The sequence below is a fragment of the Jaculus jaculus genome, chromosome 3 (assembly GCF_020740685.1).
Source record: "Jaculus jaculus isolate mJacJac1 chromosome 3, mJacJac1.mat.Y.cur, whole genome shotgun sequence".
In the NCBI taxonomy this organism is placed as follows: Eukaryota; Metazoa; Chordata; class Mammalia; order Rodentia; family Dipodidae; genus Jaculus; species Jaculus jaculus.
The window spans coordinates 31,021,084-31,036,632 of NC_059104.1; the positions used below are offsets into that span (position 1 = coordinate 31,021,084).

Sequence of the window (15,549 nt, forward strand, 5' to 3'; positions counted from 1 at the left end):
TGTATGTGTGTGTGTGAGAGAGAGAGCGAGAGAAGGAGAGAAGGGAGGGAGGGAGGGAAAATGGGCACGCCCGAGTCTAGCCATTGCAAATAAACTCCAGATGCATGTGCCACCTTATGCATCTGGCTTATGTGGGCCCTGGGGAATTGAACCTGGGTCGTTTGACTTTGCAGGCAAGCACCTTATCCGCTAAGCCATCTTTCTAGCCCTAAATTACTATTTTTTTTAAAAACTCACATCCAAATAATTTCCAAATAGCGTATTCAAATATAAAACGACATACTTTAAGAAAGAATGACAATTTTAAGCTCGAGAAGCAAGTATATATTTTAATCATGCAAATCTATTTTAAAATCTGTAGGCTCTCTTCTTGTAAGATTTTAAGAATTTATGGTTTCATATTAGTGGAAAGGACTTGAGCAAACATCTGCTTAAGGACTTATTTTACAACAAAATTTTTATGATTAATACTGCATACCGCTTTTGGTTTTTCACACATATTCTTCCACCCCCCCTTTTTTTTCTCTCTCTCCTCCTTCTCCTTTTCCTTCCTCATTTATCTCCATCTCTTAAAAAAAGGCCAAAATTTCTGTGATTAGCATAAGTATAGCCATCAATTTTGTATAAGAATCAGCATGTTCAAAATCCCAGCAGACGTAATACATGTTTGTGGGGAAACACTGAATATGTCCGTTTTAATTTTTTTAGAATGTAACTAAGTTATCTGTGAAGGACAGGTTGGGTTTTGTATCAAAGCCATCTGTTTCAGCAACTGAAAAGGTAAGAATGGCATGATGTGTCTGTCTTGGCTTCATAAATGTTTTCAGGTGGCATCTCAATTTTTAATTTTTTCATAGCTCCAAACTCCTGCTTAATAGTATCTTTAGCTTTCTCCCCTGCCTTTTTGCTTTATATTTGCTAAAAAAGACAACATCAGCCTATTCCTCTAATTTTTTTTGCATCAGCATTTTATACTTGCCTCTATTTCTATGTGCTCCATTCTTTTTATTTTTATTTTATATTTATTTTCTTTAGAGATACCATGCATACTAGTTTGAAAACTCTTGCAGCCTAATAGAAAGGGCCATGAACTAGGAATTTTATCTGATTTTGCTCCTCACTTACTAATTGCATGATGCTGGGCAGTGCACTTAACCTTTCTAAATCCTTTTTTTTGTTTTTTTGGGTAGATTGGTGATGGTAGTACTTGTTTTGCTGTATTGAAAAATATTCTGTAAATGGGAAAAATGATACAAATACACATTTTTGTCAATAATAGTTATCCTGTAGGCTTACAGCATACCTAGTATTTTTAATATAAGAGTAAATACAGATTATGGTACTAGCATTTATGGATCTGTCTTCTGTGTCTAGATGTTGTTTTCAGTTTAGATTTGACTGCCATGTAGTGTTACTTGAAGTATATGATAGCATAGAGAATTAGAATTGAATGACCTTGAGGACCAAATATGCAAAGGCCTAATATGGTTTGTTGTGTGGTCTGTACATAGAGGTCTTGAGCCAGACTGTAGTGTCTCCTGCTTCTGGTTCATGGCTCTTTACATTCTGAAGGTCACACAGAGCATGACTGAGATAACTGTCCTGTCACCACACCGCCATTTGTTCTCTCACCTACTGTTTCCCTTATTGACTTGGTTAAACCTGGCTCTGTCTGGAAATGTTAATCTGAATCTCTTCTGTATATCAGATAATTGTTCCTGGGCATTCCAGTGCCTAAAATGAAGTAGTCCTCCTACAGATGTTAGTTTTCACTCCCAGTCCTCACAGCTGCAAGTGAGTTTCTATGCAGTATCAGTTCAGAGCCTTAAAGTTGTGTACTATATTTGTATAATTCACTTCTCCTCCTCTGTAACCTTCAGTTTCTTGGCTCTGGGTTCCTTATTTTAGCTAGTATCTTGACATTCCTCTCAATTTTATAGTATCTCCATCCTACTGTCAAATTTATTTTAATGTTAAATTATTACAGAAAATTTGAATTTTTTAGCTTAATTACTTAGCTAAACTCAAAACACATGGACACTGTATGCTTTCGTCTTCTCTGTGCCAACTCCTTGTTGCCTCTCCTACTTTCTCTCTTTCTCTCAGTCTCTTACTCTTCATGTCTGTCTCTGTCTCTCTGCCCCACCACCTCTTTGTAACACTTTTCCCAGATTTGCATTTACTTCTGCCAATGAGATATTAGCTATTTTGTAAGGAAGTGCTTGCCGGGGTCTTTTGCCACTTCAGACAAACTCTGGACGTGTGCGTATGTGTGCCACTTTGTTTACCTGGCTTCATGTAGGTAATGGGGAATTGATCCCCAACCTACAGGCTTTGCAAGAAAGTATCGTTAGCCACTGAGCCAGCCTCCTGCCTAATTTTTACATCCCTCCCCAATTTTTTTTTTGCTATTTAAAAATTTTTATTTATTTATTTGAAAGAGAAACACACACACACACACACACACACACACACACACACACACACATATGAATGGACACGCCAGGGCCTCTGGCCACTGCCCCCGTGTGGATCTGGCTTACGTGGGTCCTGGGGAATTGAACTGGGTCCTTTTGCTTTATAGGCAAGTACCTTAACCAAACTAAGCCATTCTTCCATCCCCTTTTTGCCTTTTTTCTTTTTTTGGTGGTGGTGTTTTTTTGTTTTTTGTTTTTTTTTGAGATAGGGTCTCACTCTGACCTGGAATAATTTACTCTATATTCTCAGGGTGGCCTCAAATTTACAGTGATCCTCCTACCTCTGTCTCCTGAGTGCTGGGTTAAAGGCGTGCACCACCATGCCCAGCCCTTATTTGCTATATTGTGGTGTAGGGTCTCAGTCTGTCACTCTAGCACAGCCTGACCGGGATCTCAAACTGTGGCTTCAGGCAGGCCTTGAACTCACAGTGATGCTCCTACCTCACCCTCCTATGTGCTGAAAGTAAAATTTTACATCATTACATTCATAGCGTCTCATTCTAACCTGTGATGACCTGGAAGAATTTAATCTGTAGCCCAGGCTGGTGGGGATGACATACCGTATCAGGCTTTTTGTGTAACTTAAGAAGGAAATGGGCACAAATTAAAAAGTGGTATTTGCACTGAATTTGTGAGCAGTCACTAATGGTAGTAGGCTATTTGAGTGTATAGGGGGGATTACTAAATAAATGATATCTTGAGTACAGAACTTATTTATAAAAATTTACTGTTTATATAGCTGTGCGTGCTGGCACACATCTTTAGTCCTAGCACTTGGGAGGCAGAGGTAGGAGGATCACCGTGAGTTTGAGGCCACTCTTGAGACTACCTAGTGAATTCCAGGTCAGCCTGGGCAGAGCAAAACCCTACCTCGAAAAAACAACAAACAAACAAAAAGTGTGCCTTTTAGGTATTTTCAATGAACCTATTTATAGAATAACATGCTTCTTAATTGTTTCTGTTACCCTACCTCATATAGGGTTTGGGTGCAGAAACCTTAGAGGACAAAGAGCCAGAAAATTCTTAAGAAGAATGGAAATTTTATTTTTAAGATGTAATTTTTTTTTAGCTGAAAGCATGGAAAAGTACAAAACTATTACTATTAAAGCAAATAAACATGTAAGTGAAGTGTTTTACTCCCTTCCTATAAACAGTACCTATGAAGCTCTCGAGTTTATTCTTACTCCAGTTCATGTGAGAGAGTAGGAGACACAAAACTAAAAGTCACTCTTGTTAGTTGGTTTTGCAGTGGTTATGTATTATAGTAGCTGAGGAGATATTATCATTGAGATGTCTTTGAATGGGTTTGCTCAGGCAAGAGTAAATGGAGTAGGTATATATTCCATCCTGGTTACTGGTAAATTCCTTCTCATTTTAAATGGCATAGTATAATAATTGACTAATGCAGTTTGTGATAGAGGATATTAATCTTTAGTTGTATGTGTGTGTCAATTTTAAATATATTTTTGTCTCTGTATGTTGATAAGTTAGTTTGAGTAATTGGAATTTTTTTAAAGGGAAATTTCTGGTGTAATTGAACTGCATGTCATATAGACCTTTTCTGTGTCATTGCATTGTACTGAACAAGTTTCACTGTTTGCTTATTTATAAAATACAGTTGTTTGAATAACTCATTTAAAATTTGGATGTTTTTATTGTACAGTTTCATTAATTTAAATCCAAAGATGAGAGTTTATTAATTGGCTATTTTTATTTAATGTAGCTAGGTGTTGTAGTGCACACCTTTAATCCCAGCAGGCTGAGATAGGATCATTGTGAGTTTCTTTTCACAAAGAAAATAAAGATTTTTTTTTTTCTGGTTTTTCAAGGTAGGGTCTCACTCTAGCCCAGGCTGACTTGGAATTCATTATGTAGTTTCTAGTTCCTAGAACTGAGGGCGATCCTCCTGCCTCTCCCTACTGAGTGCAATGATTAAAGAAAGGCATGCACCATCACTGCCTGGCTGGCATTTTTTTTTTTTAATAACAGTGCATGAGGGTAAATATCTTTCTCATATGTGCTTAACCATGTCTTCCTGTTCTTTCCTCCTTTCCTAATGCAAGTACTGTTGGTTGTTTAAATAAGTTTATTTTCATGTACTCTTAATTTTTATTTAAATTTATTTGAGTGAGAGAAAGAGGCAGATAGAATGAGACTGGGCACACCAGGGCCTCCAGGCATTGCAAACGAACTCCAGACACGTATGCCCCCTTGTGCATCTGGCTAACGTGGGTCCTGGGGAATTGAGCCTCGAACTGGGGTCCTTAGGCTTCACAGGCAAGCGCTTAACCGCTAAGCCATCTCGCCAGCCCTTTTTTCTTTTTAAAAATACTTATTTGCAAGCAGGGAGAGATGGAGAGGAGAGAGAGACAGATAACAAATGTGCGTGCCAGGATCTCTAGCCACTCCAAAAGAACTCCAGATACACATGTCACTTTGCGCATCTGGCTTTATTTTCGTACTAGGGAATTGAACCCAGGTGGTTAGGCTTTGTAGGCAAGTGTCTTAAGTGCTGCGCTAACTGTCCAGCCAGCCAGCCAGCCTGCCTGCCTTCCTGCCTTCCTTTCTTCCTGTCTTTCCTTCTGTCTTTCTGTCTGTCTGTCTGTCTTTCCCTCCCTTCCTCCCTCCCTCCCTCCCTCTTTCTTTCTTTCTGTCTTTCTGTCTTTCTGTCTTTCCATATAGGGTAGCTCTCACTATAGTCCAGACTGTCTTGGAACTCTCTGTCGTCCCAGGTTGGTCTTGAACTCATAGTGATTCTCCTACCCTGCCTCCTGAGTGCTGGGATAATGTTGTGTGCCAACATGCCAGGCAAGTTTTAATTTTTAAAAATATTGTACTTATTTATTTGAGAGAAAGAGGCAGATAGAATAGGCATGCTAGGGCCTCTAGCCACTGTGAGCAAACTCTAGACACATGTGCCACCTTGTACATCTGGCCTACTTTGGTTCTGGGGAGTTGAACAAGGGTCCTTAGGCTTCACAGGCGAGTACCTTAACCTGTATGCCATCTCTAGCCCCAAGGTTTTCATTTGATGTGCCATCTTCCTACTTCTGTCCCATAAGTGCTTGAATTACAGGTGTGTGCCTCTAGGCCAGGATGCGTTTTCATCTTGAAAATATGGATGTTAATTATTATCCAAATTCAAAGAGATTCAAATGCCAGTATTTGTAACTACATATTTCATTATTTCTAAGGCACTTGTTTTCTAAGAAGTTTTAATATTTAGTGTCTTTGAAATTGGGCTGTGGTTTACCACTGTGTTTTATTTTTTAACTTACTGCCTGTCCTTTGTATAATCACACATTGAGCACTTTGTGGTATGGTAAGGTAATATGGAACAAATTTTCTCCAGTTACTGAGAATGGTCACTGAAGTTAGAATACAAACAAAATGTGTTATTTTGTATTTCAACTAATCATTGCAGAAAATTAACTTGTCAAATTTTGGTACAGACCCAGTATTATTATTTACATTCTTAAAACATCCCATTGCACTAGGATAATTACAATATTCTAGGTTCATTTTTCACTTAGATTCTAAGATGTTTTTGTATTATTTTTAAAAAATACTTTAAATTTATTTATTTGAGGGGCTGTAGAGAGAGAGAATGGTTGTGCTAGGTCCTTCAGCCATTGCAAATGAATTCCACATACATGTGCCACCTTGTTCATCTGGCTTACAAGGGTGCTGGGGAGTTGAACCTGGATACTTAGGCTTTGCATCTGAACCACTAAACCACCTCTCTCTCCTGCCCTGTATTCTTCTGTTTTGTTTTTGTTTTTTTTCAAGGTAGTGTCTTACTCTAGCCCAGGCTTACCTAGACTATGTAGTCCCAGGCTGGCCTTGAACTCGCAGCGATCATCCTACTTCTGCCTCCCTAGTGCTGGGATTAAAGTTATGCGCCACCACATCTGTTGTACATTTTTGAAATCTTAGAAGAGTCGTACATTTCCAGAGTTTGTTGTTCTCTAATCATAATGAAAGATTAGAAAATGGATTTCCAGACCACTACTTCTCATGTGATAACACTGGGTGTTAATTCACATTTTGCTAGCTAAAAAGTAGGTCTATTTCTTTCACTCATATTCTTCCATATGCATGTCATTTTTTTAGGCCATGGGCTGTTTTTGAGGTAGGCTTTTGTTTTGGAAAATTGATGGCTTTATGTCTCATGTTTAGGTTTTTTTTTTCTTTTTTAAATGAGAGAGAAAGAGCATTGGTGTTCCAGGACATCCAGCCACTGTACTTGAACTCCATATTGGCACATGTGTCACCTTGTACATCTGGTTTACATGGATCTTCGGAGTCAAACATGGGCTCTTTGGCTTCTCAGAAAAGTGCCTTAAACGCTAAACCATCTCTCCAGGCACATGTTTAGGTTTTATAAGAAATTTTTCCAAGAACTGGTAACTATCTCATGAAGCTTACGTTTTGCTTTGAAGAAAATAAAAAGAACCTCTACACACTTTACTTACTTTTCACTTAAAATTTGTATAGAAAAGATTACTTCCTCTGACCTGTAATCATTTCAATTCAGTTTAGTACAAAAGTGGTTATTGAATATTTACTATGTGCCTGGCATTGTTTAGGTACTGGAGATAGTGATGAACCAAGTGAAATATAGTATGCTCAAGGAGAGCATTTGGGATGAAACTCAGTTTTACAGATGAGTGCACTGAGTCCCTGGAAAGTACTCTTTACCTTACCATTGTCTCATTACAGTTTGTCAATAAGATGTAGGTATAGGAAACACAACAGGTCCTTACCATGTAGACCAAAAGAAGACATATACTATCAGGTTATTTTTCTTTTTTTAAAATATTAATTAATTTAATTTAAAATAATAATTTTAAAAATAATAATATTATTTTAAAAATAATAATAATAATAAATTTAAATTTAATTTAAAATAGTAATTAATTAATTAAATTTTTAAAATATTTTTTGTCCATTATTTACTCATTTATTTGAGAGTGACAGACACAGAAAGACAGACAGACAGAGGGAGAGAGAGAAAGAATGGGAGTGCCAGGGCTTCCAGCCACTGCAAACAAACTCCAGACATGTGCGCCCCCTTGTGCATCTGGCTAACGTGGGACCTGGGGAACTGAGCCTCGAACCGGGGTCCTTAGGCTTCACAGGCAAGCACTTAACCACTAAGCCATCTCTCCACCCCTAATTAATTTATTTGACAGAAAGAGGTAGGGAGAGAGAAAAAGAGGACGGGTGTGTCAAGGCCTCCAGCCACTGCAAATGAACTCCAGATGTACGCGCCACCTGTGCATCTGGCTAACCTGGTTTCTGGGGAATTGAACCTGGGTCCTTTGGCCTTGCAACAAACACCTTAACTACTAAGCCATCCCTCTAGCCCTTGTTAGTTTTCACTGCATAGCTAATATTAGCTAAAAATAAATGATAATTTTGCCTAATGGCTGAAGTAATTTTTCATATAAGCAACTGTGTGAATAGAAAAATGCTAATGCTTTGTGGCAATCTAGATTGGGTTATTTTGACTTTGAGCTTGGTTTACAAGGGTAAGATCATGCAGGAGACAAATTGCCAGCATGGAATGTAGAATGATTGTTGCATTTATCTCAGAGCTACAAAATAAAAGTGATCCTGCTCCATTCTTTGTATGAAAATCCAGTTTATTCCTGTGCTTTTCTTCTGTAATCTTTGCCTTTGTCAGTAGAGATCATATTTAATGTATTCAGAAGCTAGTATGTGCTGAGTGATAGATACATACAGTAATGACACTTTTTTTTTTTTTTTTTTTTTTTGCTTTGCTTTGTTTTGCTTTGGTTCGACATTTTTCTCTTTGGCTTTGCTTTTTCTAATAGGTATTTGGTAATTTGAAAATTTTTTCATTTTATTGTCTATTACTCATACCATTCCTTTCAAATCATGAAATATGATTTAGTCATTTTAACTTTTGACAGGTGTGCTTTAAAGTTGAGTTTATAGATAAGAGTTTTGAAAAAATTGCATTTGTATTGGTAGGTGTTGTCTACATCTACTGGCCTAACGAAAACTGTATATAATCCAGCTGCTTTGAAGGCTGCACAAAAGTCTATACTTGCTTCCTCTCTTACACTTGATAATAATGAAGCACAGAAGAAAAAACAGGTGAGCACAGTCAAATTTGCATGTAGGAAAACTTATGTATGTGTTTGTGGGGTTTTTAAGAAATGTATTTTATTTATTTGACAGAAAGTGAGTGGTCAGGCCAGGGCCTTGTGCCATAGCAAATGAACTCCAGATGCATGTGCCTACCACTTTCTGCATCTGGCTTTACATGGATACTGGGAAATTGAACTTAGGCCAGCAGGATTTGCAAGCGAGTGCTGTCAACCAATGAGCTATTTCCTCAGCCCCCATTTGTTTGTGTTTTAAAATACCATAACAAACAAGTGGTTGGGGAGATGACTGTGGTTAAGGGCTTTTGCTTGAAAAGCATGTTGGCCCAGGTTCAGTTTCCCTGTACTCAAGTAAAAGCCAGGTGAACAATGTGGCTCATGGGTCTGTGGTTCATTTGCAATAGCAAGAGGCTCTGACATGCACATGTGCGCACACGCATGCGCGTGTACACACACACACACACACACACACACACACACACACACATTCACCTACTGTCTCTTTTAAAAAAATAAATATTTCTAAAAAGACATCTTAAAAAAGATGAACAGGTATATATATATGTTGTCTGCTACTGAACTTTTAATCTTCCAGTGGGTAGCAATAAAATATATTTTCTTTGAGTGGTTGTTTTCCCTGGCTGATCCTTGAAACTTGAATACACATTGAAATTTTACAGAGACAAACAGCATTATTTTGTTTATACTACTAATATCCTAGTAATATTTTTGAATTTTGACTCTAGGAAGCTCTGAAACTTCAGCAGGATGTAAGGAAAAGGAAACAAGAAATCTTAGAGAAGCACATTGAAACACAGAAGGTAAAATATTAAAGCTAAATCTGGCAAGATTTACTTACCAGTGTTAGAATTTTTAGTGGATTTCTTCTTATATTATTTAGTCATAAGAAATAGACTTACTGTAGTTGGTGCTGCTAAAAGTGACAGACTGAGCCAGTGTTGAAATGGAGCCCTTGTTGCACTACTGGTATGTACCTTCTTCACGGGCTTGGGACACTCTACCTCTGTTGTCCTAGAGGGTAGTCAGAAGCCTCATCTGACTTAGCATGATTTGGACTGTGTAATTCTTTTTGTTAAATTAGGTTAAATTGATGAATTAAATTTGTTTCTTTTTTATCTTTTAATGTGTCTACTGAAACAATAAAATTATGTGTTTGGTGTTCCTTTTGGGCAGTATTGCTCTAATTTATGACATTTAATTAGGATCAGTTCTTGATTATGTGTTGTAGTGAGAGTTAGTAGTAGAGTATTTGGAACAATAGAAACTACATTTCTGCTGGGCAAAAATACTCTTTAAGCACTTGGGGAGACTGAGGCATTTGATCTGTTAAGTTTGAGGCCATCCTAAGCTACCTAGTGAAACCTGTGTAAAAAGAAAAACAAGAAAAAATGCTCTTACATTTTGAGCAAATAAATAAGCCTTTTATAAGTTGGGATATGCTTTCTAAAGAGGAATCACAATGAAAAATTGAGGCCATTTTAACTCAGGAACGTATGTGTTTTGTATATTGTTTTACTTTGTCTTATTCTTGTCCATGCTGGAGATAATCACTCACAGACTAACCATCACAGTTCTCTTTGACAAAGTAATGATACCTTCTCTGTTTCTAATATCCTGTTATATTAAAGGGGTCATAAAGCCTTTCCTGTGGTTCTTTCTCTTTTTCATACAGACTGTATTTGATATTAGAATATTTAAGATACCTATATCAACAGATGGTTTAGAAAGTAAAATTTTGGGTATTACAGCAAATGGATAACTCTTCACAGATAAGTTTTTGAATTTTTAGTTACATGCCTTGAACTTACGTTCTCAGAAAGCCAAACAGTAGTAAAATTCTTCTCAAAGTAAATTGTTTGGAAGAGTTGAATACAGCTAACATCAGGGACTCGAGAGATAGTGGTTAAGGACGCTTGGCTTACAAATCCTGATGGCCTGGGTTTAGTACCCCAGTATCCATGTAAAGCCAGATACACAAAGTTGCAAATGTATATGGAGTTCATTTACAGTGGCAAGAGGCCCTAGCACATGTATTCTCTTGCTCTCTTTCTGTGTTTGTGCTTGCAAGTAATGGAGATATTTTTTACAAGATCTAGTTAACATGACCAAACTTGATATTTTGCTATCTTTATATATTTAGGAGTTGTTAGCCTTGTCAATGAACGTATAGACTAAAAGTAGTAATGTTGGTGTATTTATTTGTTGTATTTGCTTTATTAGTCATGATAGAAGTCTCTTAAAATACTTGTTTAAACAATTGGCAGATGTTAATTTCAAAATTAGAAAAAAACAAAGCAATGAAGTCTGAAGATAAAGCTGAAATAATGAAAACCTTAGAGGTTTTGACAAAAAATATAACCAAGTTGAAAGATGAGGTCAAAGCTACTTCTCCTGGACGCTGTCTTCCAAAAAGTATAAAAACCAAGACTCAGGTATTTTAATTTGTCTTGTTACTCTTAACTACTTACTTGACATATTTAAGATTCAGTTTCACTTTCGTATTATATCCTTTGTTCAAAGTCTGACCATTTACCTTCCTTTAAAGTTTTGGATGATTTTGGAAAGATGGTTTTAGGATAAAGTGATAGGAGTATTGGTGTAACCAAGTAGTTTCAGCATCACTACAGGACAAATTATTTGCAAAGAAGAAATGTCAAGTATATTAATCTTAAAATAACTGGCCAACCCAGGCATGGCACTTGCCTTTAATCACAGCACTCAAAGACTGAAGTAGGCGGTTTGCCCTGAATTTGAGGCCAGCATGTTGCTGCAGAGTGATTTACATGATAGCCCAGGCTAGAATGAGACCCTACCTCAACAAAACAAATCTGAGCAAGATGATTTCAGATGGAACAAGTGAGGAAAGAACATCCAGTTTATATCATATTTCTCCTTGATATATATGTATCAAGTCATCATATTGATGTCACTACCATATTTTTTTGTCTTTTATTGTATTTTATTGACTCTTTGCATAATGATAATTCAGAAATGTAATCTATTCAAAATATTGCAATATTATTGCTTCCAACAATTGTAGAATTCATCTTTTATTTGCATTCTTTACAAACTCAATATATTCCACTTAAAGTTAAGTCATAACAATGAACTAGGCTTACTTTTTTCTAGTCAGATAAAGTTATGTCTATTTTTTGTTTTCAGGTTATTTTTATTTGAGACAGTGGGGGGGAGAGAATGAGAATGAATGGGCGTGCCAGGGCCTTTAGCCACTGCAAATGAATTCCAAGCACATGCACTACCTTGTGCATCTGCTTACATGGGACCTGGAGAGTGAAACCTGGGTCCTTAGACTTCACAAGCACACACTTTAACCACTGAGCCATCTCTCCAGCCCCAAAGATTGATTTGTAGTTTGTTTATTTTGGTTTTTGAGGTATGGTCTTCTGTAGCCCAGACTGACCTGGCATGTGCCACCATGCCTGGCTTGTTTCAGTTTTAGATCCCCTCTCCTGGCTCCAGTTCTTGCTGATCTAATTGTTTTTAAAGCAGTTAATGTGACTCAAAGTCAAATTATACAAAAAGATAGACACAGAGGACCCTTTCCTATCTGATCCGGACATACTCTCCCTACTTATTGTGGATTACCATCATCATTAGAAATTAGTTCATTCTTCAAATCTGTGTATGTATCTATATATTATATAAAATACCATAGATAGAAAAGATATGTTTTATGTATATATGCACACAGAAACGTCTAGGTATAGTGTATTACCTATAGAAAGATACACTATATCTTGTTTGTTAACCCCTTGTTTTTTTGGTCATCTCACTCTGTTTACCAAATTTTACTATGTCCATAGAATCCATGTTGTTTGAAAATGTATGATAGGGTAATCAGTTGAAGTAATAATAATTTATGAAACTTCTGCAGTGTTACTAACCAGAGATGGTTGATGGGTTGAACTAGAGTAATATTTCTACAAAAGAAATATAGTCGAGTATGGTAACACATAATCTGTAATGTCAACAGTTGGGAGGCCAAGCATCCTTGACTAAAAATAAGCTTATTTTAAAAAATGAAATATGTGGATTAAATGAGAATGAATAAAAGTTCCTTGTAAAAAATGTTTTGTATAAATGCATTATATCAATTGTTTTACCTAAAATCCTCATTGTTTTCTAGATGCAGAAGGAATTACTTGACACAGAACTGGATTTATATAAGAAGATGCAGGCTGGTGAAGAAGTCACTGAACTTAGAAGAAGATACACAGAATTACAGTTGGAAGTATGTTAGTGACATAGCTACCTAGCTACATAACTGCACTTAAAAGAAGAGATGTAGTTATGGTAAACTTGAAAACGGGTATTCTTAGTTCTCCTCAGCAGTTATAGACTACCTTGCATACGTAAAGATGTTGAGATAGGAGAAGAGGTTAATAGATTTTTCAGAACTACTATAAAATTTTTTTATTTAGTGAGAGTTAAGTGCTTCTACTTGTATACCTAGGTGTGTCCATTTCCAGTGAATTTTATTCCCTCCCCCCTCCTTTTTTTGCGATAAATGTCTGGGGGCAAGGAGCATTGTCTTCTTGGGACCAAAGACTATTGAGGGCTTCTTAGATATTTATATAGATATAGTCTTTGCATATACAGGCACATTATATGAAATTGTTATAAATATCAGTCTTTAGTTGTAATTCTGTGTTGCAAAGCATGCTTACTTAAGTTTTGCCTATAGATGGTGCTGTAGATGTTTAAAAGAAAACAAGTTGCATGGTTTTTAAGAGATCTAGCAAAATTTCTTTTAGAAGAACTTATATGTCTATCTTTACTATTTAACAGACATGCTTAAAAATAGAATTACATCATGAAATATAGAAAGATATATTAATATCTGTTCATCGTTTGACACAAAAAGTTTGCTGACATATATTTTTATTTTTCCTTACAATGCAGTAGAAATCTATTGAATACTGATGTGCAAGTATTAAAGATTTAACTTTTAGCAGCTACTAGACTTATCTTAAGATCCAATCTTGTCTGAGGATGTGAAGCTATGGAATATTGTTCTAAACCTGTATACATTTGCTTTTTCTAACCATGATCTGGTTATCTCTGTGTCCTCCTCCAAAGTATGGTTTCTTTTATGTTAATGTAAAAATTTTGTTTTCTTACTGGGGAGATGTTTCAATGATTAACGGCACTGAGATGAACTCCTGAGCACCAATGTAATGCCATGTGGCACAAATGTCTATAATGCGTCTAGTAGCAGTGGCAAAACAACAAGGAAGACCACCTGAAAAATGAAGGCTGTGGGAAGAGAGGGGGAACATCGAAGGTTGTCCTCTGACCTCCATATGTGCATCATGGCACATGCATGCATAGCACATGTACACGGGCGTGGTCGTACACACACACACATACACACACACACCCTAATTAAAAATAACGGGTTTTCTCTGTTGTGGGAAGTTCATGTCACTGCTGGTGTGGAAAACACCATATTTTCAAAATTCTGGCATATACTTTTAGTTAAGTAAATAGTAGCATTACCAAACATTTTATTACACCATGTATTGTTTGTTAGAGTATGGTATTTTCTGGTCTTGTATGATGGCTTACATTTGGTTTGCAGTCAGTACTGGTGTATGCAACCATGCAGTATTTTCCAGAGTGTTCATTCATCACATTAATTCCAGTAATTGATATTAGACATTTCTGAGTAAAGATCTTAATACTAAATGCATCTAGAAAAGATTAGATTAAATGTTTTTTTTTTTTTTTTTTTTGACTCTAGGATGTATTGGAAGCTTTTAATTTGAATTTTCAGGGGTACATATTTATTGTTAAAATTTGCTCAAATTTAGTTTTCAGGGAGCATTTTAGAGTCCTTCTTTTACTCGCCTTTGACTTTTAAAGCTTATTTGGTCATCCCTGTTTTTTATTTTTAGATACTATATTTTATATACTATATTCTGCATGATGTTTGGATATATGTTTAATTATGGCATTTATCAAAATTAAAATATCCATCACTTCATTTTCCGTATGAAAATGCAACATTTAATAATGTGTTCCTTGGGGGACCTGAGTGGTCTTCAGCACCAGGGGTGGGAAAGTATTTTCTTGGCTGTTTTTAGGTACGCCCCCTCCCTCCCCCCCCCTCCGGTTTTTCCAGGTAGGGTCTCACTCTGGCCTAGGATGACCTGGAATTCACTTTGTAGTCTCAGGGTGTCCTTGAACTCATGATGCCTCCTAAGTGTTGGGATTAAGGGCGTGCGCCACTGTGCCCTGGCTTGTTTTCAGGTACACACTTTGAATAGATGTCCTTGTCATGGTGTATGACAGTACTGCTATCTAGTGGAAGACTTTCACCCAGTGTCTCCCCATTTTCTTTTCTTTTTGTGCTACCATAGCCTTTTATTACCATAATATTTTATGACTTTTTGGTTTTCATTTTTCTGAGGTAGGGTCTCTAGACCAGGTTGACCTGGAATCCACTATATATTCTCAGGGTGGCTTTGAACTCCTGTCAATCCCCCTATCTCTGCCTCCCATGTGCTGGAATTAAAGGCATGTGCCACCATATCCGGCCTTTTCTTTTTTTCTTTAAAGTAAAGATTCTTTATATAAGTTAAATCATACAGTGGGTTTCTGTTTGTGTAGGGCTTATTTCACTTAGCATTGTTTAAATTTTTTATGATTAGATAATGTTAAAATTAGGTGAAATACTGATTTACCAGTTGTACCTGGTGCTTGATATTTCCATTTGGGTGACTTCCAGTCCTCATCCACGTGTTCTAATTGTATTTCAAGACCCATGTGTATATAGTTAATACAGACCAGAAATAGGGCGTCTTAATGTCCGCATTCAGTTAATTACCATGTTTATATTTGTTACTCATAAATGTATTATCTTAAACTGTTTATTGACAGCTTTCACAAAT

At 36.6% G+C, this 15,549-nt stretch overlaps 1 protein-coding gene across 5 annotated transcripts in view; it reads left to right on the top strand.

The window, feature by feature from the left end:
- The window catches only part of Rbm26 (RNA binding motif protein 26), an 84,880-nt gene that overhangs the window by 52,256 nt on the left and 17,075 nt on the right, over positions 1–15,549 (top strand). For 3 of the 5 annotated variants that reach the window (XM_045145059.1, XM_045145057.1, XM_045145058.1), the window contains exons 14-18: positions 709–780; positions 8,478–8,603; positions 9,361–9,435; positions 10,900–11,067; positions 12,783–12,887. In XM_045145059.1, coding sequence (XP_045000994.1) covers positions 709–780; positions 8,478–8,603; positions 9,361–9,435; positions 10,900–11,067; positions 12,783–12,887 — 546 coding nt within the window. The remainder of the gene's footprint in view (positions 1–708; positions 781–8,477; positions 8,604–9,360; positions 9,436–10,899; positions 11,068–12,782; positions 12,888–15,549) is intronic. The other 2 variants (XM_045145060.1, XM_045145061.1) reach the window with 1 other exon arrangement.